The following is a 24,414-nucleotide window of genomic DNA, read 5'->3' as shown; positions in this document are numbered from 1 at the left end:
TCGAGAGAACATGCTAATCTCCCTATGTGATTATTAGTCATAATATTTAACGCTGGCTTAATGAGCGACCCACGGCGTAATCTCTATCTGGCACATTCACCTGTTCTCTCCTAACCCTCCTGACTTGCCTTTGAGGAGGGTGATAGGGAGTGAAATAGAATAATTATACCTCGAGTGTGCAGGGAATTACCCCGAAGATATGGAATGGGGGAAAAAATAGGTTATAGTTGAATAGCTCTGTGGAAAATCTCAGGATTAGCTCAGCTTCTGCTCAATTTTTTGGCAAATGTTTAATTTCAGCTCTGTCATTTCTGTAATTATTCTGTAGCTATACAGAGGCAAACCTAATACATGGTAAATTATGAGCTGTTAAATAGAAACAGTGGGACACAGTGGGAATGCTGCTGACATTCACAATGACTGCAGTAGTGGATTTTTCTCAAAATGAAACAAGCTACCATGTAAAAGTTCTTAAAAGTTGAGATGGATTTTATTTGATTTGGAAGGCTCGTGATTCTGTTGTAATCAACAAAAGGAACAAAGGAACAAAAGGAATGTAATTGTCTGTTGGGACAAATGTTGACACCCACATAATCTTTCACCTCATGAACCGGAGTTAACACCACACTCCTCCTTCCTGCACAATCATCAAGAGATATGATATTCAATGCAATGCAGCGTCATTTAGCATGCAAATGAATCACTGCATCGACAAGCCTGAAGGCCCCATTTTCAAATTTGTATGTTTGCTTTGCATTTTAACACTCACAAGATCAAACTGGATAATTTTCTGCATTCCATTTGGCATTGTGCACTTTATCAACACATACCAGTGCCACCACATTTCACATTTCCACATTTCTGACTGAAAAGCGTGTAGGCTCCTGAAACAAAGCCTTGATATCCTAAGATCTGAACAAAAGCTTTGTGTGTGGTCCCCTGCAGTTAGAAACAGACCCTTAAGTGAGTGTTATTTCACACACGCTTTTGGAGATGAAGTGAGCGCGGTTCAGTCAGGCAGTTGGCGAAAGGCTTTTGTTTCAAAAATAGACTGTGTTATACTAATGCACATGCCAAATATGCCTGCTGAGAATGATAGCAGAGAATTGAGTGATTGTTAAAAGACTGGAGTCACTTTGGCATGATCTGGCACACCCACACTCAGAAGCAAAGTTATCACATTAAAACTTTGCCCTGCAGATTACTTTCTGCCAGTTTCAAAGTTTTTAGACCCCTCAGGATAAGACAGGGCTTTGTTTACTTAAACGAAAAGTTTGAGATTTTGGGAAATAAAATTATTTATTTTCTTGCTAACTTTAACTAGAAACACGAGTGACTTGCTCAAAAGCGTAGGGATTTTCACTTCAGGGCTATTGCCTGATGTTGTTACAGATGGAGCGGGTAGTTTTGATGAAATTGGAAGAGTTGATGCATGATGAGAAGCGCTGGTAGACAGATTTTGGTAGCTTTGGACACAGCAGGCTAGCTGTTTCCCCTTGTTTCCTGTGTTTGTGCTAAGCTAAGCTAAAAGACTGCTTCTCCTATCAGGTGTTTTTACCTACATGTCAAACTATTCAACGATATTTTACTTTTGTGCCTCTCGACCATTACCCTACTCTACTTTGATAGTGTGTACCAAGATATGCCAAAAGTCCCCCTGTGACTTCCTTGATTCAAATGACTGAAACTGAAATGACAATTTTGACTGAATTTCGAGGAAATTCAAGCAGACAATCTAACCTTGCTGAGCCTGACTGACCCAGTAGGCTGGCACAGCACGGGGGAGGAACATGTCCCTCAAGTCTTGTCCACTTACATCACAGTCAGTCATCACCATCACCGTAACTGTGCCATAAAGTCTCTCTCTATTGTCTTTTCATCTTGTCTGTGTGGTTGTGTGCGGCATGCTTCACATCTATGTCCTGTTTTCTCTTTCTCTCTCCCTCTCCCCCCTTTTACTTCCTCTTCTCTTTGTGTTGGATGAGAAGGCAAGTCCTGGGGCACCAGAGGATGACGGCAAGTTGTCGGTAGGTCTTGTCTGATTGACACTCTGCTTCTGTGTTCGTCCCTGTTTCTGTGTTACTAGTGTAACTTGTGTTTCTCCCACCATACTGTAAACAAGACATGTACATTGTTATCTCCAACCTTCAGCCTCCTTGTGTGCAGAGAGTAGCTCCGTCGGTTTTTGCAACAGTTGCATTTTTCACACAGCATGTAAAAGACAATCCACAAACTCTTTTAATGCTTGTATAGTTCCAAAAAGCACTCCAAGGTGTTCAGTTTTCATCCAGATTGTAAAGGAGGCCGATAAAACAGAGCAGCAGCAGAAGGAGAATCTTCAGGGTCACCCCGAGAAGCCACATCTTACACAAGCCGTGCCAGTCTACATGTCTCCCTTGCCTCCCGCTCACACCCGTATGGACCTGCGAATTAGCAGCCGACACCTCCTGTGCCTACGCATCACCTGTGGGCAGCCAAAAGGGGGGGGGGGCAGGCACTCCAAACAGCTGCCGCCTGCAACGGTGCTTAATTTCCCACAGTTCTCAAGTTCAACATCAACTGCTGGAGTGACCTTGGCGAGGGTTGTTTTAGGAGAATGAACTCATATGCCACTTAAACCTGTAAATGCCTGTCTCAACCCACGGAGCTTATATCTTCAAGAAACTGAGACACTTTGTAGTAGTTTTACTCGGTTGCAGGTTCCGCCTAGGGGTTTTATGCAAAAGAGGATTAGGGAATCATATTCCAAACAGCTTGGATTAGAATTGGCTTTAGTAAAGTGCTTACAATTGACAGACAGATGTTAATATCAGCATATGTACTTTATGACAGAAGTAAGAGCCAGTTGTTGGACCAAAGTTATTTATATTTCTTGTAAAAAGAGTAAGTAAAAAGTCCTGTCTCAGGCAGCAGGATGTTTGATTGACACCTTGCTTCTCCTCTCACAGGCCAGACCTCGGCTTCAGAGGGGGGGCAGCTCCGCCTCTCTGCACAACAGCTTGATGAGGAACAGCATTTTCCAGCTGATGATTCACACGTTGGACCCTTTAAGTGAAGGTAAGACAGTCAGACAAAGTGCGCAGAGAAAACAAGTCTTCATTACGGCTGTCACGTCTGTAACGTGCAGGATATGCTGCACGGTGTTCATAATGGTCTGTTTTCAGGTTTCTTACCTTGAACTCATCATTCTTGTCTTTTTCTCTTAAAATTACCTAGGATTTTTTTTTCAGATGTACCGGAAACCCAAAAATAAACAAAAATTCTGAAGGAAATCTATGTTATGAACAAAAGATGTTCACGCACTGAACTTGAGCTCACATTCTTACGAATAACAGCACCAGGCATCCAAAAAGTGTTCAGATAAATAACATGGGCTTTCATGGAAGCAGTATCTCTTGACGTGATGAATCTTAAAAAAAATATATTTATGTTGAAATGAATTCCTGTATACTGGATAATAATATTTATTAAATGGAAATGTGTTTACAGTGCGTATAGTCTGATTAAGTATTATTACAGGAAAAAAACACAAGGTCAAAGATGTCCAGACAAAATATTTCCACTCTGGATTGATGTGATCGCATTAGCAGAGGTCCGCTCTTTAGTGAGGAGGCATTTCAGCTTTCTCCGAAATGACTGTACATTCCTTGAAAGGCAAACCTAGAATGAGTCAGCTCAGGAAAGATTAATAAGCTGTGCCGAGACGGGCCATAAAGTGCCCATTAACATGCATCAACTCGTCGTCGTACACTGAATCCACAGCCAAGGAGTGTATTCATCTTTCCATCTCAGTGATTAAAATGTAAATCATAGCCTGCTGGGGGAATGAAAGTCTGTATGGCCAGTCTTATATGTACAAGAGAGGGATGTACATACTCCACCCAGCCTCTCCTTGTAGAGCCATTCGTCATTTGGTCTACTTAGGGGCATCTAACATGCACTGATGGTGGTAGGCTGAAACATTTACCGCTTGTCTGATGGCATGAAGATTAATAGACCTGATTGTACATTCAAAAGTCTGAAGCCACCTGTTTTTTTGTTTGCTTTGTTGTTAAAATGAACTTTCTAGGTGTTAATGAATATGTTGTTTCTTTAAGTGGATTTAAAATGGTCAAATTCTGCTCCACTATGAATGCAGCAGAAATGCGAGGATGTTACACCAGATTTGACTGATGAGTGTTTTGGCAAATTACGGACTGGAAATAAATGCACTGAAACAACAGCGACAGCGCGACATGACTAGAGGATTGAATTAATTACTACAGAGAACAAAAGTAACACTTTGGGCTTCAGTTTGATTCAAATATATCATGCTGAAGTTTCCATGGAGCTTGTTGGAAGTTTTCACAGGCTCCAATGAATATGGAATATTGATATTGGTCTTGAGTTCATTTTAAAATGCAGTCTTTACATGTTATTTGTTTAATGCGTTAAAATATTTCATTGATCCTTTTACCGTAAGGGCCCAATAAAGGTCGGCCCCATTCAGAGATGAGTGGCTTGGCTCTATGCACGTTTACTGATATCATTAATGCAAAGCAGCATTTTGTTGGTGAGCTCGTAGCGTGTAGAGACAAACAGGTGCACTCATCAAAGACGGAGGCTGTGCTGCTTGTCCTTGTGTGCTCTCAGGCTTTAAGTGTAGCTCAGCGGGGCTGAGGGGGAGCCGGCAGGCCTCCATCCATATTTCATAGACATTTCTCAAAATAAAGTCGCCTGAGCTTCCGAGCCGAACTAAAGTCTGAGGTTGGTTTGCAAGTGCTGGGAACTGGTTACCGCTCACTTGTTAGATTTTTAGACTGGGGATAGTTAGAGGAGTGTGCGTGCGTGTGCGCTTGTGTGTGTTTGTGTGTGTGTGTGTGTGTGCTCGCACATGCTTGTGTTTATAAGGTTTTTCCTGGTTTAAACGCAGACTGTTCGCTCCTTTATTGCTCCCTTCCTCCTACTCCTCCTATTTAATCTGTATCGTGGCTGATCTAACAGATTTAAAGTCAAGTATAGTCTTACATCATCTTTTCACCAAGTCATTTATTACAACACAAGGTACATAAGGAGGTTTCATTTTTGCAAACATGCCCAGATTCTGGTGATCTTTAAAATACTATATACAGGAAAAACCTTCATTAATGTTCATGGATGTCTGAGACCACATGTGGAGGCACGCTTGTGTGTCTCTCTTAAAGGAAAAAATTAGATATTTTGGGATTTATGCTTATTTTCTTTCTTGCAGAGAGTTAGATGAGACCACTCACATACAGTATCTATCCGTGAGATATGAAGCGAGAGCCAGGCGAAGGTTACTTTAGGTTAGCATAAAGACGCTTAGCTCTGTCCAAAAGTAAGAAAATCCCTCTAACTGCATGTCAAAAGTTAACTTAATAACTCTGTATATCTTGTTTGTTTAATCCTTGTAGTGGCTTTTGGCTAAGCTAAGCTCACTGCGATTTTACAGGCGCGTTATGTATGAAGCTATTTTCTTTTACTGACTCAGTGATCCTTTGCGTATACCACCATTTATTTTTATACTTCTGTTTTCATACACTTTAAGCAAGCAACACAGAATCAGTGACCTTTAGAGGTAAAAGCTGAATTTTTCTGTGTTGTGACAGAACCAGGCGAGCTGTTTCCCCCTGCTTCCAGTATATTTGTGCTAAGCTAAGCTAATCATTCCCTGGCCCCAACTCCATATTTAGTGGAAAATTGCATCAGTCTTCTCTTCTTACTTGCGGCAAGAACTTAGAAAAGCATATGTCCCCAAGATATCAAATAATTTTGTGTTCAAATTATTAACTCAATATGCTGCTAGCATAATGAAATGGGCTATTGACTCTCATCTTAGAATGATACCAATGATTTCATGTGTGCTATCACACTAAATATCACCTGGATTTATCTTTTCTCTGTTTCTGTCTTCCAATCTCTCTTTCTTCTACTGTCCCCTCAGAATTTGCTGACTCTGGTGAGTTACTCCTCTAATTTCTGTATCTCCCACCCCCCCTCAACAAAAAAATCTGTTTGTTTTCATTCCAACAGCCTGGAGGCAACTCTCTTGCCCGACGTGTCCCTTATGTATACATTTCCCAAGCGCCGCTGTGCTGTATGTCAGTTCTGTACTGTCCATCCCAGCAGACTCTCTCCTTTTTAAATATATCATTCTCTTCTGTGGATGTATTCTCCCTGGAAACCCTCTGTGACCATTTCTGCATTGTTTTCCCCATTGTCCCTGATCCTCTCTCTCCTCTTATGAACTCCTTTTAGTTGTATTATTGCTTTTTGTAAGACAGGCAGAAGCCCAAAAGGAGTGATTTTGTTTGTTTCCTGTCCGTGCTGTCTTCTGCTCCCTGGTTTGTGAAGGTCTTTTGTCTTTTACGTTTTGCTAAACATGCCAGTGACATAGGAAGAAGATGATGTATCGTGTCCTGAGTATCTCGACTCCACCACGTTGTGCTTAGATCGTGGATTTGTCCATTGAGCATATGGGGAAAAGTTGTCAGCTGTTTTCTCAGCCTCCTCACATGCCCTTCATCAGGATTCAGAGTCGATAAGAGCCTGACGGAGCAATTAATGGCAGTGGACTAAAATTAGTGTTCCTCTACAGCCTCTTACAATTAGCTGTTTTCACCGAACTATTAAGTATTCACCTTTGCTCCTGAAGAGTTCAGTAGATGTTTATTCAGCATCCAAATTATGTTCAAAAACAGCTGCTTTCTTGTTCTTGTTATCATGTATGTCCTTCAGTTTAATAATAGACCTTTAATCCTGCATGTTTTTCACTGGAGAGAACATCGTAATAGTCTGGTACAGTAAGTTCCACGCACAAGTGCCTGCATCTCTTTCCATCAGTGTGCAGCTACAAACAATATCACTTAGGAGTGGCATCAAATATTGAACTACAAAGAGAGATGGTGAGGGAGAAGGGCAGAGTGGCTCTCACTCTACTGTCTGAGCCCTCAGCGGATGGCTGGAACAAGCCTCCCAAAACAGCACTCAGAATTCATGCTGCGTGCATGCCTTTGGCTCAAACCCTTCAATAAGATTTATCACCCTGAGATCTGAGCTCTGGTGTTGAGTCTGTGCATATCCATAGATGAATTGGACCTCTTTGTTAAAGAAGGTGACCGCACAGTAGTGGTAAAGGCACAAAATGCACATATTTTCAACAATAATCTGCCACAGCTAAGATAAAATGAATAAGTGGCCTTTCTGACTTTGTTTTAAAAATCTCCCCGTCTTTACATAACATCACCGCTCTGTGATGATGCAGTGCCACGCTATAAATATGGCGGCACAGACCAGTGATCTCATCAGATTCTCTCCTGCAGATCATTATCTCGCTGAGATAGACTGGAAAGATCGCTCACAGTGCCAATGTGGCCTTGGACATCTTTGACATCGTTGATTTTTATTGAGTAGACATCGTACCAAAGTCCTCCGCAGGCTGAGCACAGAGAGGACAAGGTCATACAGTGAAACCATGATACACCCTTGTTGGCAGACAGGTTGCTTATTGGGTAAACTGGTGAGGCGAAAGAGGGTGTGGCCCACTGTTTCATTGGAAGTTATCCATGCGGACACGGAGGGAAATCAAATGAGGTTTATGTGTGTGAGGACATTATTCATGAAGAAATGAATAAGCAAACGAGGAAGTAAAGCAAAAGGAAAATTCTGAGTTTTCTATCTTTGCTTATTTTAATTGCCGTTTAGTGTGAGATGTAAATCCATTCATCTAGCCAACATTTCCAGTTGCCCCATACTGCTGCCAACCCCCCTGCCAGCAGTACTGTCTGTGTGGTGACCCAGGACCCCATTGATCACATGGTTCAATAATGCAGTCTGTCATTGACCTCTCACCTCTTGTGTAACGGAAATACTGTATAGTTTCCATTTATGCAGATGTACTATATTAACTTTCTGCTGTCTCTAGCATGTTTAAAGTGGCAGAAAATGGCAAACATAATAATTACTGTACATAAATGATAAATAAATAGATAAATACTGTAATGTATGGGACAGTAATGAGATATCTTTTCATTTATTGTTAAAGTAGAGCAATTTATTTTCCATCAATATTGGAATTCAAAATATTCTGTCTATGGGGGTCTGCGGTTTTTAAAGGAATAGTTTGACATTTTGGGAAATACACTCATATCTGTCAAATATAAACTGGAAACAGAGGGACACAGCGAGCATGGCTCTGTCCTAAAGTAACAAAATCCACCTACTAGCTCCTCTAAAGCTCACTAATTAGCACCTCATATCTTTATATCTCATTTTTTGAGTCTTGGCCAAAGAATTGTCACCTCGGAGGTGCTAGAGCTGCTGCTTTTTTGCCCCCCCCCCCAACATTTCCAGCCTGTGTGCTAAGCTAAACTACCCAGCTGCTGCTTCCAGCTTTGTGTGAAACAGACAGATATGATACATTGATCTTATCCTCAGAAAGCCAGAAGACTATTTCTGAAAACTGTTCCTTTAAAAAGTTTTAAGTTCACCACATATCTATGTAGCAAATATGACATTATACCTTCAATACCTTCAATAGGAGTTATGCAACTGTGATCAACCGACCAGCATTCATCAAACCATCATCCCTCCAACCAACCACACCACCCACACACACTTATACACAAACACACACATGTCACACCCCCCTCCCTCGGCCTCTGAGCTCACCCTGCGTCGGGTGGGTGAAAGAATCAATGTTAAAAGCCTTTTTGCTTCAGCACAGACTGTGAATTTCCCTGACACCCCAACCCCCAGCAGACAGAGCGGGCATGCACACACACGCACACACACTCTAGCACACAGCTCACCAGAGGTTTAGAGGTCACACCACAAGGACAAGAGGGCCCCTGGTAAACAACAACAAGCCTCCCTTGCTCTCTCCCTGACCGCAGAGGGCAAAGAGACGGCTGAGCGGGCAGTGATTGTGTCGTGGGGTAATTGCCCTCAGAGCAGCCTCAGTTAGAGGCAGGCCTCACAGTGATAGTGCACTTCAAACTCAAATCGCCTAATCATATGGGATTGAGGCACTTGTCTGGGAGTGCAGAAGATGAGCAAGACACTGCAATGGGATGTGTTTTCGTCTCATTAGATTGTGTTTTCAAGGCTGCCAAGTCTGGCATTTGGTATGAGATTTGCACCATAATCCTCTCACATGTGAGTGGAGTCGTTGCCCACTCCTGGACAGAGCTGGATATTAGTGAATGCGTGTGGGTGTGGGCACAAACAGTACTTACTGTACACCTACCGCATGTACAAAACTGGAAATCTGTGCTTGTGAGGAGAGTTAATGGGTCAGTTTACACGAATGCCAAAAGAAAAAGATGAACCAGGAAGTATTTTGACAATTAGAAATCTCTCTGTCTCACACAGCCAACGTGGTAGTAAATTAATTTACATTAGTTTCAATGTAATAATTCTATTTACATAGCACACAGTTACTGAGTGCTTCACATATGGAAGCCAACATGCACAGTGAGCGCTTTACTATTTACATTCTTCATAACACGTGTTTTGAAAGCGGTATTTGGTATGAGGGCGGTGTTCCAAATGAAGTTTGGCTTTTTCATAGGGATTATTTCTGTGGTCGAAAGCAGTAGTTGGTTGTTGTTGTTTTTTTTCTGTAAACATCAATATATTACAACAAGCAGCAGTTATTGAATCTTATTTGTAGCAGCTCTACCAGTATCTGGCCAAAGAATGTTGGTGAGGAAAATTCAACAGAGCAATGCCTGAACTCTTAATCCTCACGCCCTGAGTGGACAGAACCGCTCCAAGCTAGAGCCTTGTGGTCCGGTGTCTTCTGTTCTGCTGCTTCACGTTCAGCTGTTGCTGCAGGTTTGAATTCTGGGCTAATTCATCACGCAGATGTGCTGACCATCTATTTACTGTAGCACTAAGAACTGCTACAGTAAGGGAATCAAATTAATTGTTCGGGTTTCATTGTGGAAATAAAATGCGGAATCATCAAGCCTTTGAATAAGCATGCGTGCAGAGGAGAGGAGGACTCATCTTTTTGTTGCATGTTGACCCAGTAAATTCTCTTCTGACTTTCCTGTTCTGTTTGTCTTTTTAATATATCATTGTATGAACCTCATGAACCTTATTTTCCTAGTAAATTTTTCTCGCCAATCTTCTCAACTAGCCCTCCTAATGGCCCTCCGTTACTGTAATACTATAATGTATTTAATCTGTAATTCAACCCTTGCCGGTCTGTTTTGCACTTATGCAGCGATGACTCGGAGAGACTTTTTTTTGTCTTTCTCTATGTCACTCCTTGTGCCTGTGCGAGTGTTTGTACAGTATGTGATGTAGAACCAGCGGACTTGTCTTGTTCTGTCATGTTCACTCTTTTCCTTTTCTCTGTGTGTTCGTTGCCTTACCCTTGTCTTTTGCTGTGATGTTGTAGAGCTTGGGACTTATGGGAAACTAAAATATTATCACTCAATGACTGAGGAAGGTAAGCCTGAAAGTTTTCACTTGATTCGCTTCTGTCATTCCTCTTGTTTTTTTTTTTCTCCATCTTAACCATGAAGCAGCACCTCCAACCCCATGTTTTGCTTTGTTTGCTTGCGACATACCGTTTGCACAGTTCTTCCTTTTAAGTTTGACAGCCTCTCTGAGATTTCACTGACATAAGTGCAAATCATGGTGACCATGCCATTTTCTTAATTGTACTTTTTATTCTCATTTTTATTTTTCATTTTCTTATTTTTTAGTTTTTTTCTGCCCAGAGAAAATGTACGTACATATTGTGTGTTACTGTGTGTAGTGTTTCTATGGATTTCTATTCTATTTAAGATTTTTCAAAGAAATCTAAGAAAAAATTAAAGTCATGTTTCTTATGTGTAATTCTGTGAGAAAGAAGACTGCTTCTTCTTTAGATGGTCAAATTTTTATGACGTTTATTGTTATGCAGGCTGGTAAAACCACACACAGCAAATCATCCCATGCCTCACACTCAAAGAACACAAAGCACAAGGTTTTCTTTACTCTTTTTCTTCTTTTTTGTTTTCTTTGGCCCTGTTACCCATCTGCGTCGCTGAGAAATACTGTACATCACCCATGCCTCAGAGCTCACTTGGAGGTTCCACTTGCACCAGCAGCGGGTGCACACGTAAGATGTACGTTGCTGAATTCGGCAAACTGGAGTGACTCATCCACCCAGTGGTTCTGTAGCAGGCGGAGCTGACAGGGAAAATGAGCAGCTGTGTACCGATGGCAAGGAAAGGGCTGGACTTGGTTATTAAGACTCTGCCGTTGCTTCATCATTATGCAAATTAGGTGGTTCTGACAATGTGTGCACCTTAAATGGACCTCCCAGGAAACATTTTTAAAGTTAAAGCTTTTGTCTTAACCCTTCTGGCATTTTTGTTTTTAGGCTCACTTTGATTCATGCAGCTTGAGGGAACTGTGAGGTTTTGTTTTGTGTTCGGCCCTTGAGCTCCTCATCTTAATATCAGCTCAGCTCACTTGGAACCTCGGCCGAGGTGATTCATTCTGCCAATAGAAAACCTTAAATGAAAGGTTCCAAGTGAGTAGAGTGGAGCTTAGCTGTACCATGCGGTGGAAATGTGCCATTGGTGTCTTAATTTTGAATTACCTTATTATGTTGATTTCAATATAAATATTAATAGTGGATGGACAGACAGAAAGCTAGCTAGTGATGAAAGTCATTCTTGTAAGCTATGGCCTGTAAACAATCAAAATTAAGTTATTTCCTCAAACAAACGGCTTAAAATGGACAAGAAAGCCAAAGGAGTTTATTGGTAGTTGCTACATTTCTCCTTTGCATTCTGTGATGATTATCCCAAAGCAGATAGCAGTGTCTGCGATTAGGTATTATAAAAGGTGACATTACAACCTGTCTATCTGCTATGCAGATCCAACTTCCCAGCTTCTGTTGTAACTGCTCGCAGCCCTTGAATGTCTTTGTAGAAACATTTTGGCAGCTCGTACTGAAACGTCAGGCCAGAGAGGTTGTCTTCAGCATTAAAGAATTTCCCTTGAGTACCTAGCGCAGAAAGCCCCACCCCACTGCTTGTATCCCCAAGCAGAGACAAGGATATCACACCCACATTTGTATAAACACACGCAGCCACCTAAGGTGAGTGATCAAGGCAGTGGAATGTGAGATACTGTCTTGTGATAATGTACTGCACATGTGTGTGTGTGTGTGTGTGTGTGTGTGTATGTCCTTGTGTGTGTGTGTGTGTCTGAAAGAGAGAGAGGCGGGGAAGGGGCTGTGCGTTGCCAAACAACAAAAAGACAAAGCGAAAGAAAGAGGCCATTTGCCAAAGACAGATGAGCGGGGGAAACAGGAGCAACGGAGGGTGAGATAGAGGAGACAGGAGGAAGGCCGGCGGTGACTTGAGGTGGTTAATGATTTCGCCAGAAGGTCACAGACAGTGTTGACATGGTTGGGTGGAGTATGTATCGACGCATCACCAGCACTGACAAATCAGCCATGCCCCCTTTAAAATGAAAAAAAAAAATCTTTTACATTGATTGCAACGGGCTGACTGGGAGTAGGCAGGACACGCATGCAAAATCTGACACGTGCAGGAAGTCGGTGAAATTAAATACGGATACATGACAGCACTGAGGTTAATGATGCATAAGAGGTTTTACACCAAAAAAACATGACTGATGAGACAACATCCCTTACAGCTTGGTTTCAAGTAAAAACCGCCCAGCCTGCATAGCCAACAAACATTAAAATGTCATTTCTACAACATAAGAACATACTTAAACCTGCACTAAATGATATTTGTGCATTTCCTCGTATTTCTTCTCGTCTCAGCACTGTATTCTTTTTGGTGTGTGTGTCCTTGGGGGATCTTTTGGGCCATGGGGATTTTGTGGAAAGTCGGTGTTTGATAAGCCAGCAGCCAGTCATCACCAGCCAGTCATTACAACATGGGCAGAACTGCCTTGCGTGAGCCATTATTTGTAATGTCAAGAGGGCACGCTGCTTATGTAAGCCACAAGGTCGTATTGTTCAATTGATGACTGGTTTTATTTCGGTCTACTGCGTCACAGCATCGCATTTCCAGTATGATGGAGTTAATGTATCAAAAATGTATTTTATATATTGATCAAATTTTTTAACGAGCTGATGTTTCTTTCATGCACTCAAATACTGCTAAAATAGAAGGGCTACGGTGTCTTCAACCTATGAATGAACTCTTTTTGATATGCTGTGATGCCGTCCCCGGCTAAATCTTTGGTTGCTTTTAGTTTCCAACTGGCCTTTGGCATCTCTTGTGAGTTTCTGATCTGATACGAGAACAGGAATGAATCTGATCTCCAGAAGGCAGATCTCTTCACAAGAGATTCCTTCCCTGCTGGCTTTGCCTCCACCAAGGACCAGGACATTGCAGGATCATCAGTATATGATATACTACGTCATATTGACTCTTGTTGTTGTTTGAACGGCAGTTTTGTGTAAAGCCACCACCCTGTATATGCACTGTGCTCTTGAAATGCGACCCATCTGGGGTCAAAGGTGACACAGAAGGAGCTCTGCCTGGGATGAGGTCGAGAGGCTTTGAAGATGCTGCGGCATTCAGCTTTCCGCTCCATGTTTAACCACCGTGGCGATTCTTTTGCAGGTAAATTTCGAGAGAAGGCCTCCATCCTTCACAAGATCGCGAAAAAGAAATGCCAAGTGGAGGACAGCGAGAAGGCCAATGGAGTGGCAAGCCGTTCAGGTAAAAAGCTTTTTAATATTCTAGAAATGTTGAGGGAATAATTTGACATTTTGGGTGAATACACTCATTCACATTCTTGCTGCGAGATGGGTGAGAAAGTTCATACCACACTTACGTTTGGTGACGTGGTGGTGACGTCTAAATATGAAGTCACCACCAGCAGCTGGTTAGCTTAGCTTAGCATGAAGACTGAAAACAGCAAGTCATATCTCCAAAGGTAACAAAACTAGCCTTTCAACAAAGTACAAAGACGTGTTACTAAGCTGACCAGCTGCTGGCTGAAGCTTCATATTTGAAGTATCAATCTTCTCATCCAGCTCTCAGCAAGAAAGCAAATACACACATTTCCCAAAGTGTCAAACTATTCCTTTAATTAACTATTAGCTAATTATCCACAGAGATCAGTTTGCTGTCACTAAAACATCATGAACAGGCTTTACCCAGCTTAATATTCCTTATATTCGTCATTAGGATTGCCCACTGAAACAGTTAATGAGCATCACATCCGATGTTAAACAAGCATGACATTATCAAGAACTGCCAAATTGATTGCAAGTGTTGTCTTCAAGCAGTATTTAAATCAATCACAGTCACTGCCAAGTGTAATTTATGTGTGTTTTTCACTTCAAAGAGCACTGGACCAAAGGACAAACAGGAGGCCAGAGGAAGGGCTTTCATGGCCACGCTGTAGTCAGAGCAGCAGAATCAAAGCGAGACATAGATGTTTATCAACAAGGCACAATTATGCTAACAGTGCTGCATTAACATATTACCATCTTAATCAAAATGCATGACAGGTAGTCATCACAGCATACTCTACTTTTCAGGCCTCGCATATCTTACATTGGAGGTGTCTGTCGTAGATTTACTGTCAGCATAGTTCAGTGTATGAGGCATGTGATTAGATTCATAAATCTTTCATCTTTATCTGTTATATATTAGCATCCGCGCGAGGGAATGAGGTCATGTGTTGGACGATTGTGGCTTCAAGTCACATTATCTATCTGAGAATCTCTCTAATTGTCACAACCACACTTGGATTAAAGCAATTTCCACAGCAATTATAGTTTTATCATCTGATTACATGGCTTTCGGCTCTTTGTATTTTAATAAGGGCTGTTAAGTAAGTCTGGCCTCCAATGAAATGGAGTCATATCAGCCACCAGGAAATGATGAGGGAGATGGATGAGAGCTTACCGCTTCACACATGCGCAGACTTGTTCAGACATAAATTAACACTTTTTGGTCATTACATTCAGTGTTAAAATGAGTCTTAGTCTCAGAAGTATTTAACTCACTGTCATAAGTAAAAAATATAACTATTAATGGAACAGACTTAATAATAATAATGATATTGTCGTTAAAAGACAAAGATTGTATCACAATGACAGAGACAGAGTGAGATTTTTGTGAAACTGTCAGCGTACTAGTCCTTAATCCAATAGCTGATTAGAATTTAAGCCTTTTATCAAATAGAATGAGAAGCGTTCACTGGTTCCTGCTTGTTAAATGTAAAAAAAATACATTTTTCATCCGTTTTATATCATTTTAAATTGAATACCACAAATTTTGTTGACCAAAAAAGCAAACTAACTTTGAATTCATCTATTCACAGGGAACAAAATGGCTTATTTACATATTGTCGATTCAATGCTTAAGACAGTAGTGGTAAAACAAAAAATTCAGGTAGTTCACTTAACTAAAATTAGCAATAGTATATTATGTAAGAACACCTTATTATTATTACATACCTGCATTCAAAATTTTAAAGTAAATCACAAATGTACAAAGTGTATCATAAGTAAAAAAGTGCATAATAAAGCAGCACTTTCATGTTGCATTTGTTGGAGGGGAATATATATATATATATTTGAGTATATAAATATGTGTCCATAAGGTTGACACTGATGAAGATCTTACCGTCTCAAGCTGTAACAGCTCATGTCTATTTGAGCCATTGACGACTTTTGTTCCTCTAAACGTTTTTGCTTTCTTCAAACCTCAAACTCCCCACAGACAAGAACCTTCCAAACAGCTCCAGCGTGGAAGTGGAAGTGACACCACCCATGAATGGAACAGCGGGACAAGAGGGGGAAACGGTAAGAAATCACACTACACACGCAAACGCACAAACGCCCTTAATGCTAATTTCATCCCCACGGGAACTAACGACAAAGGCGACAAAACTGTGAGACAGATATCAAAGTTAGAGAGACATTTCTGAATATTTGATTAATCTGGACCGGTGTTCCACCTTGAGTTGTGATTGATGGAAAGGTTGTACTGACTATGGCACAGGTCAGTACTGCTGATAATTTCCCAGCATGCACCAGGGCAAGTTCCTCCATCTTCAGCCAGACCTGCCAAAGACCCGCCTCCTCCCACTGAGTTCTGTAATCACACTCCTCACTCACCTGCTGCTCCCCGCCGCTGGGTGCTTGAAATGAGCACACCCGCACACATGCCTCAACACACACACACACACACACACACACACACACACACACACAGTCTTCGACGTACGGCCAGGCACAGAGCCTCAGAATGGCACCTGCAGCAGTTGCGCTGGCATGAGTGATGGCGGCGGGACACGACGACCCGCCAGGCCAGCAGACGGTCCTGGGGCAAGAGGGCAGCGATTCAAAGTCACACACTAAGAGGGAAGCAGGCAGAGGAGATGGGTGTGTCGCCCAGCTACTGTGTCGGAAATACAACAGAGAAAGACAAGCAACTTTATAAATAGCCGTAGCTATTCTTGCACAGACATAAATATGTTTCCTTTTCAATGACTGAACCAGTTCTGTTTTTCCAGATTATGCCATAACATGACGTGTAAAATGAGAAAGAAATTGAATATGTATTTGCTTGCTTTATTTGTTGTGAATCCCCAATGAGCACCGTTTGTATCCAGCACGAAAATGGCGGACTCCGCCACCGACAATGCAAACAACTACATGAAGAGCTAAGTGTGTAAATGCATTTGAAGGCTTTAGCAAAAGAAATCCTAGTCATAATCAGCATCAAAAAGTGGCTTTGATAATAAGGATAGTAACTAAAAATGAACCACTAGTTTCAGTTGGATAGTGAGGCTGCACAAATGCTGCATATTTTCCCTGTTTTTTCTCTTGCGTCATTGTTTTCAAATCTGAGCTCTACACAACCACGTTTTCCTAATATTTTTTCTCAAGGCCTAAAACTAATTTCATCAACTGTTCTCTGGGTTAATCTGATGCAGTTTACCTTGATTCAAGCTACTAACCCACTATATTAATCCTTTTTTTCCCAACTGATCTTGTATTGCATGGATTTGTAGAAGGCTTTGCAGATATACTGGAATATATAAGTATACAAAAGGTCTCCACAAAACTATGGTGACTATAAGGATTTTAATCTCGGTCCCCCTTTGAACCAAAGCTCCGTCTTCAAAAACACGTCTAGTTGGAGGGAACTGAATGATTCTTGAAAAACGAGCTCTTCCTGCACCTAAAAAATAGATGCTGTAGCACTTTGCCGTACATCAGCCCTCCAAGGTAAGATACAGTAGTCTATAAATACAGGCTGGTGTGGAAGCATATAGGCGGTTCTCAGAATAGGCTGCACAAGAAAATGCTAAAGACGAGCCCTGATTCACAACATAACCATGTGTGTATTGATCTATTCCACTGCACCAAGTTGTTTTCAGATTGATCTCTCGCTCTTGGGTTAATAATAGTCTTTACTGATGACACTGTCATCACTCCCCTGAAGCTGAAAATATTTGCATCTAAAAAATGGAGGCATTGCAGCCTACTTAAGACATTTTTTAGACTCAACTCAAAACTTTTTGAGGTAAGACAGAAAACCTGATAGATGGACTATTAAAAAAAACATTTCCATGCGGTGACTCACTGCATTTGGAAGAGCTGGATGCTTATTGGCATGCCCAATTCTCACATGCTGCTATTTTTAGAGGTCTGTCCCATAGTGCACCTCTCTGTGTCAGCCAGGAAGTAGCTGGAAAGAGCTCACACCTTCATATGACGCCAGAGGCCCCATCATACTAATTGTTCACCTCCTCCCCGATGCCTTGGAAACCAAGATTGGAGAATAAGGACATAGTTAAGGTCAAATTAAAATCTGCAGCAGACTTCTAGCACAATTTCCTGGCTCCCTTATTTGTTGTTAAAACCCTTCAGAGCCGTGCTGGCAGAAATGATCAGATACTGTAATATTTCCCAAGACAGCAGAAATGTAAGGGTTCATTTTTCATGAAAGCGATATTGTATAGCATTTAAGCATAATGTGCATGCATCTGGTTCTAATTTTATGATGCTTTTTTCTGATGGATGGATGATGAGCACATTCTGGGTGTGACTCACATCAAATTGTCTTTCTGTATAAATATATTTAGGATTATCTACTTTCATCGCATTTTTTGAATATTTATATGAGTGTAAATCTCCTGTAATTGCTTCTTTAGATAACATATTGGGAAACTAAAGAAAATTATAACCGGCAGGAATTTATGAGTCATCCTACCTCCTCTGTCACAACTAAAACCGTTTGAAATAAACGCTGCATGTATCATGGGTTTCTCATGGGTATGAGGATGGAAGTGACATCGGATTTGAATGTCTGTTTGCTTTTCTTTTTGCTAAATAGTATGAGAATTTCACATCCAGATGGGGCCTCTGTTTAAAAAAAATAAATCCAAATTGCACATGCCGATATTCATCCCACGGCAGCTGTTACAGCGACAGCAGTTATATTCCAAAAAGACGAATCCTCTGTATGAAAAACGCAACACATTGATGTGACACTTTGAATAGTCAAACTATTTAAAGGAATGAGTGTAGTTTCTGAAGAAGTATTAAAATAAAGTAGGTAGTGGATCATTTGCAGAAAAAGCCAAAGATACATTTATGGTTTTCTTCCCTAAGACAGAAGGATCCATCCATCCATCCATTTCTATACCGCTTATCCGTCAGGGTTGCGGGGGGAGCTGGAGCCTATCCCAGCTGACTTTGGGCGAGAGGCGGGGTACACCCAGGACTGGTCGCCAGCCAATCGCAGGGCCACATACAGAGACAGAGACAGACAGATAACCTGTCACTCTCACACTCACGGGCAATTTAGAGTTACCAATTAACCTAATGTGCATGTCTTTGGATTGTGGGAGGAAGCCGGAGTACCCACACTAGCATGGGGAGAACATGCAAACTCCACACAGAAACACCCCGGGTTCAAACCGGGATTCGAACCCAGGACCTTCTTGCTGTGAGGCAACAGTGCTAACCACAGCACCACCATGCTGCCGACAGAAGGATTTAACTAAATATGTGGTTCTCAAGCACTGGTTTTTGTATATTGTTTATATTTGTATATGATTTATTATCGTGACCCAAACCATGATCCTTTCCTAAACCTAACAAAGTCGTATTGGTGCCTGAACCAAACTCGGAATGAAAGCTGATAATAATAGAAGAGAACTGGAATATATCACTTAAGTAAGCCTATTACTAATTAGATAACCTGTTTTGACAACTGGTCTGATACTCAAACCTCCACCTCCTGGATGAAAGTCCTGTACCGAGACCCTGTCGCCACCACGCAGATTTATCATTCTTTAAACCACATCACCAAACCAGGTAATAATGATAAATATGATAAAGAATAACTTTATTTGTACAGCACTTTTCTTAAGAACATTACAAAGTGCTTTACTAAACAAAGTAAAACCAGACAAGACAGTTAAAAATTAGGCTTAAACCAAAGGTTAAAACTGTGATTAATACGAACAGTAACAATAAAAGGTGTGAATCGCCGAATGACAGCTGTCTGCTCCGAAAGTAATTTCTGATAGATGCCGCACTCTGTCCAGTCAAAGTAATGCAAATGTATGAGAGTGCAGCGTTATTGCAGCTGTGCTTACGGTATGTGTTTACACTTTTTGTGACCAGACAAAAAATGTAAGCGTTGCCTCACACCAAGTGCCAGTGCACACGCTTCCCTTTGGGAAGAAAAAAAATAGCAAATGTCACGCCTCCCCTCGCAGCTCTGTGGTGCCTGGTAAAAGTCAGTGCCTTAAAGCTCAGAGTTGGCAGTGTTGCCAACTGAGGCACCACGGGGCAGGAAAGGCCCCCAAGGGTCTGGCATTTGGAGACCAACTCGGAGTAGGGAGCATCAGCTCTACGTGGTACTTTAGCAGAGAATCAAGTAAAGCGAATCATAAATAGACAAATGACAGACTCATAGTGTGCAGTGTCAGCCAGAAATAGTCACATGCATGAAGTCAACATATCCATGAAAGCTGTAGGGCAAATGGTAATGCAATACAATGCAACTGTCCCTGCTAGAACATACGAAGAACCTTTAGATGCTATTATTATCCCTCAGATACTACAGCCAATACACAGTAACACAAATGCAAACCTCATATATCTTTAAATTGATGAGCAGCAGCAGCTTTGGGGCAGAGTTGATCTTTCTAAAGCCTCAAGTTTTTGGTTTTAGGGTATTTAAAAGACAACAATGAAGCCATCTGGATATGGAGAGGAGGAGAAATCAGAATGCTGAGCATAAGTGATGCAGGCGCTGCCTTTTGTTTGGCAGCTCTGATTACCAAGGTTACCAGGCAATACTTAACAGCAGTAGCTGTCACAGCAGGATAAGCTCCATATGATTCATGATTTGAGCTGTAGCCATCTTTAAAGATTTCTGCTTCACTCTCTGGGCATGCTTAGCTGGTGTGATTGAAGCTGTTAAGACTAATTTTCTTGAGAAAATTATTATTTACTGAGCAACATCTGTTATCAACATCTGTTATTCTTCCCAGTCTTTGTATTTTGCGCCCTTTATCTGCCTGTGTTTTGTTGGGGGTTTCTTTACGCCTCGGCTAATGTCACTCTCAAAAGGGCAAGAGATTCTAGGTCATCAGTGCATTCTGCTTATATCTGCATGTGTGGACCTGTTCTCTGCATGTCCCTATGGCTCCTTAGTATCCTGTATAATTGGATACAAAGGGACCCAAGACATCTTTGCTCTCTCAGAGGGCTTTGTTGTTGTACCATGAAAGTTTACAAGTACCAGAAAGTTTAATTGAGAGTCTGCTTTTGCAGAGGTAGGCACAAAAGCTGAACAGGTAAGGTAGGTTAATGCTATAAATAAAAAGATGATTTAGTCGTCTTTCTTGCCATTGCCTTAAAGTGTGTCATCTTCAGACGGTGACAGCTTATTTGATGCTGATCTGCAGGGAGGTGACAGTCTTCGGCTCTCTTGGCATTCCATAGGCAGGTCCAATCAGGCCCTGGGGGTCTGTCGGTGCAGCCGGCATCAGCAGTCAGCAGTGATGAGCCCCTGATGACTGGAGAGGCAGAGCCCTTCAGGCTCGGTGCAATCTCCAAAATCACAGTCATCAGGCTCCTCTGTCTTAAGGTCACCGCAGAGCAAAGGCACGTGCACTTCCAGGCCCTGCCATCAATTTCTGCAGACCTCTGTGCTGTCTTTTCCCTCTTGAAGTGCTTGTGTTGCAAGAGTGCTGCCTGCCTCTCTGGATAGTTGCTATGGAGAGGTGTATCCCAATGAGACAAGTTATCAAGCTAAAGGAGACACTTGGATTGTGATGATTTTTTACGGCATTTTTCCCTTAAGGAATACAAGAAAAGCATGACTCAACTCATTGTGCTATATGCCTCATATTTGCCTGATATTTACTCCCAAATGGTGTGGATGTCGTGGACACCCAAACGTAGCCATTCTAATGAACGTTCTGTAACCTTTTTTCTCTTTTTGCTCTTTCTGTTCTTCGGCGTATCCTCTCAGGCTGAGGATGAGGAGGAGGAGGACCAGCCTCTGAGCCTGTCGTGGCCCGAGTCCTACCGCAAGCGCTTCACCTACCTCTTAATCATGCCGATTGTCCTCCCCCTGTGGCTAACGCTGCCTGATGTCAGGAAACAGGTGTGTGAGATAGAGTTCTCCTTTTCAAAACACTTTGGACAAGAACACCATCAGTTTTATCTGGGTAAGTGTGGAGTCTCTATTTGTGTGTTTGCTGCTAAATTTACCCCCTCTTCTCCTTTTGCCTTCCAGTCGTCAAAGAAGTTCTTCCCCGTCACCTTCCTGGGGGCCATCTGCTGGATTGCATGCTTCTCCTACCTAATGGTGTGGTGGGCTCACCAGGTACACGTTTTTCAAAGACTTGTTGACTTCCTAGAGCATGATGTTATAAAAATAATTGGGTGACTTGATCATGACAGCAGTCCCAGAACAATAAGAAATCCTAACGTAAACATAATCCTTGTCAGAAAAAAGGCAAACTGCAGTCGTCTTTTCTCTCCACTTCCCATCTTTGACATTTAAAATGAAACCATATTCTATAATCCACCCACTCATAAGTAATTACAGCTGTCTTGTTCAAAACAAAGAGATTGTCAGAGCTGGAGTTTTGTCACCTCCATCACCTCCCGTGCATCACAAGCAAATTGAAAATAGCTGGAACAAAAGATTAGGTTTTTATTTACCCCTAAGCTTAGTTTCCATTTTTTTTTCTTTTTCGCAGGTTGGAGAGACCATTGGGATTACAGAGGAGATTATGGGCCTGACTATATTAGCAGCTGGAACCTCCATCCCTGACCTCATCACCAGTGTTATTGTGGCACGCAAGGGGCTGGGTGATATGGCTGTATCCAGCTCCGTAGGCTCCAACATCTTCGACATTACTGTTGGGTACGACGTCTGAGCGTGATTTGAGTCTGTGCAGGGTCTTGGTGTTTTTAAAGCTGTATGTGAGAACTGAGACGGAGCAATACTGCTCACTGGGTCAATACTCAGGCGTTGCAATGTTGTATCGCCTCAGTATATACTGTGTATATATATATATATATATATATATATATATATATATAGGTCGCTTAATATATCGAACTTTCCAGTATTCGGGTTTTGGTGTAGTAGGCATTGAGCTGCGATCAGGAGAGTGCATGACACACGAAGGTAACATGCAGTTAGTGAGTGGAAGTATAGCAATTTTGAGTTTGAATCAATATGAACAATTATTAACATGTCACTAAGGTCACTAAAAGTTGTCTAACTGTCAACCAAGCTGCAGCAGAGAGTCTCGCAAAAGTCTGCAGGCAGCCAACCAGGAATAACATCCACAGGCTAACAGGCTAACAAGCACTGAGCATACTTCCTGGTACATGAACCGATCTGGCGAGCCCTGAAGCCCCTAGTACTCTCTTTGGTATATGCGCTGCACTTCAGTTTGCACAGGAAGTGCAGCCGAGTCAAGCGTAACATGGGTTTGTCGTCCTGAATGGCCTCGGTACTCACATGTACGGCAAGCCCAGAGGGGAAAACATAGATCAGTCAGTCAGACACTAAACTTTGTCGCACAGTATTCACAAAGTGTGAGTTTCTAACACTGTTTACATGTAATGCTTCCACTTCGATCGCTGGTTTGTTAGTAGCATATAAAGGCAGATTAGGCGGAAGAAGACGAGAGGCTTTGCCAGTATCAGACTTTGTGTGCAAGCATGTTTCCGACAACCAACAGTGATGTCACAGTGTACTAACACGCCCTGGAGTACACCTCTACAACTTTTATACATGAGGTGCAAGGAGTGAACAGTAGTCCTGCTAAAGATTCTCAGCTGCTGCCAAGTTGGTTTTCAGTTTGGTTTTGCCTCAGTTACGGATTTATTGGCGTCACATAGTGTTGTGCTGAGGGTCATATTATCTGTATGCACATTACGTTAGGCTCTGCTGAGCATGAGCAACCCGATATCAACTGGAAAAAAATCTCTCAAAAGCATGTTGCCCTATAAACGTTAGCCATCCTTGTTAGCCAGGATACCATTTCAAACTAGCTTTAACCCAATAACATTTGTTAACATTATGAATGATAAGTAATGTGTTGAATCCAATTAGATGAAGCTTAAGTACAGTAGACAGTGACAGGTATCCTTTAAAGGGTGAGTCTGCCCAAAACACAAAAATATATTAAATACTTAAATGCTTTTAAGTTGCTCATCTGGTCAAGAACAGCCTGTAATATGTTTGTGTATCCGCAGGCTGCCGTTCCCCTGGCTGATGTGGTCCTTTTTCAGCGGCATGAAACCGGTGCAGGTCAGCTCCAACGGCCTCTTCTGCGCCATCGTGCTCCTCTTCCTCATGCTCCTCTTCGTCATCATCTCCATCGCAGCCTGCAAGTGGCGCATGAGCAAGCTGCTCGGCTTCATCATGTTCATGCTGTATTTCGTCTTCCTGGTGGTCAGCGTCATGCTGGAGGACAAGGTCATCACCTGTCCGGTGTCCGTCTGAGGACCCTCGAGGACCTACTTCCTTTCCCTCGTCACCACCACAACCACCACCAACACAACCATCCCTCTCGTCTGCCATCGCACTCACCTGACCCTTGTGATCCTTTACTCCAGGAATAAAATAAAAAGAAGGAGGACCGAGCAAGAGAATAATATAAAAATACGACACAATATGGAATCCACCTATATTTTCAGTGAGCAGGTGGTGGCGGGGAGGGGTTAAACCAACAAGGGAACACAACTTTGGCTTGGCTGGTTTAGCATAGGCCTAACCTGTGTGGATTTTTATTTATTATAATTATTTAATTGGCAGGTGAGGGGGGGTTGTGGGTGCAGCAGCCAAATATAGAAGCATTATGCATGCCATTAGTGTCACTAGATGAGCTGGAATCAAGACTACACCT

General features: G+C 42.0%; 1 protein-coding gene across 1 annotated transcript in view; it reads left to right on the top strand.

Annotated features, from left to right (window-relative positions):
- Positions 1-24,011, top strand: part of LOC139222599 (sodium/potassium/calcium exchanger 2-like) — a 37,517-nt gene extending 13,506 nt beyond the window's left edge. Inside the window, exons 2-11 of the mRNA XM_070854404.1 lie at positions 1,979-2,027; positions 2,949-3,057; positions 5,945-5,959; positions 10,409-10,459; positions 13,614-13,712; positions 15,729-15,811; positions 21,513-21,647; positions 21,780-21,869; positions 22,249-22,415; positions 23,762-24,011. Of these exons, the coding sequence (XP_070710505.1) occupies positions 1,979-2,027; positions 2,949-3,057; positions 5,945-5,959; positions 10,409-10,459; positions 13,614-13,712; positions 15,729-15,811; positions 21,513-21,647; positions 21,780-21,869; positions 22,249-22,415; positions 23,762-24,011 (1,048 nt within the window). The remainder of the gene's footprint in view (positions 1-1,978; positions 2,028-2,948; positions 3,058-5,944; positions 5,960-10,408; positions 10,460-13,613; positions 13,713-15,728; positions 15,812-21,512; positions 21,648-21,779; positions 21,870-22,248; positions 22,416-23,761) is intronic.
- Positions 24,012-24,414: the final 403 nt, after the last annotated feature.

Source organism: Pempheris klunzingeri, chromosome 23, assembly GCF_042242105.1.
Source record: "Pempheris klunzingeri isolate RE-2024b chromosome 23, fPemKlu1.hap1, whole genome shotgun sequence".
Taxonomy (NCBI): domain Eukaryota; kingdom Metazoa; phylum Chordata; class Actinopteri; order Acropomatiformes; family Pempheridae; genus Pempheris; species Pempheris klunzingeri.
This window is presented reverse-complemented; position numbering and strand designations above follow the sequence as displayed.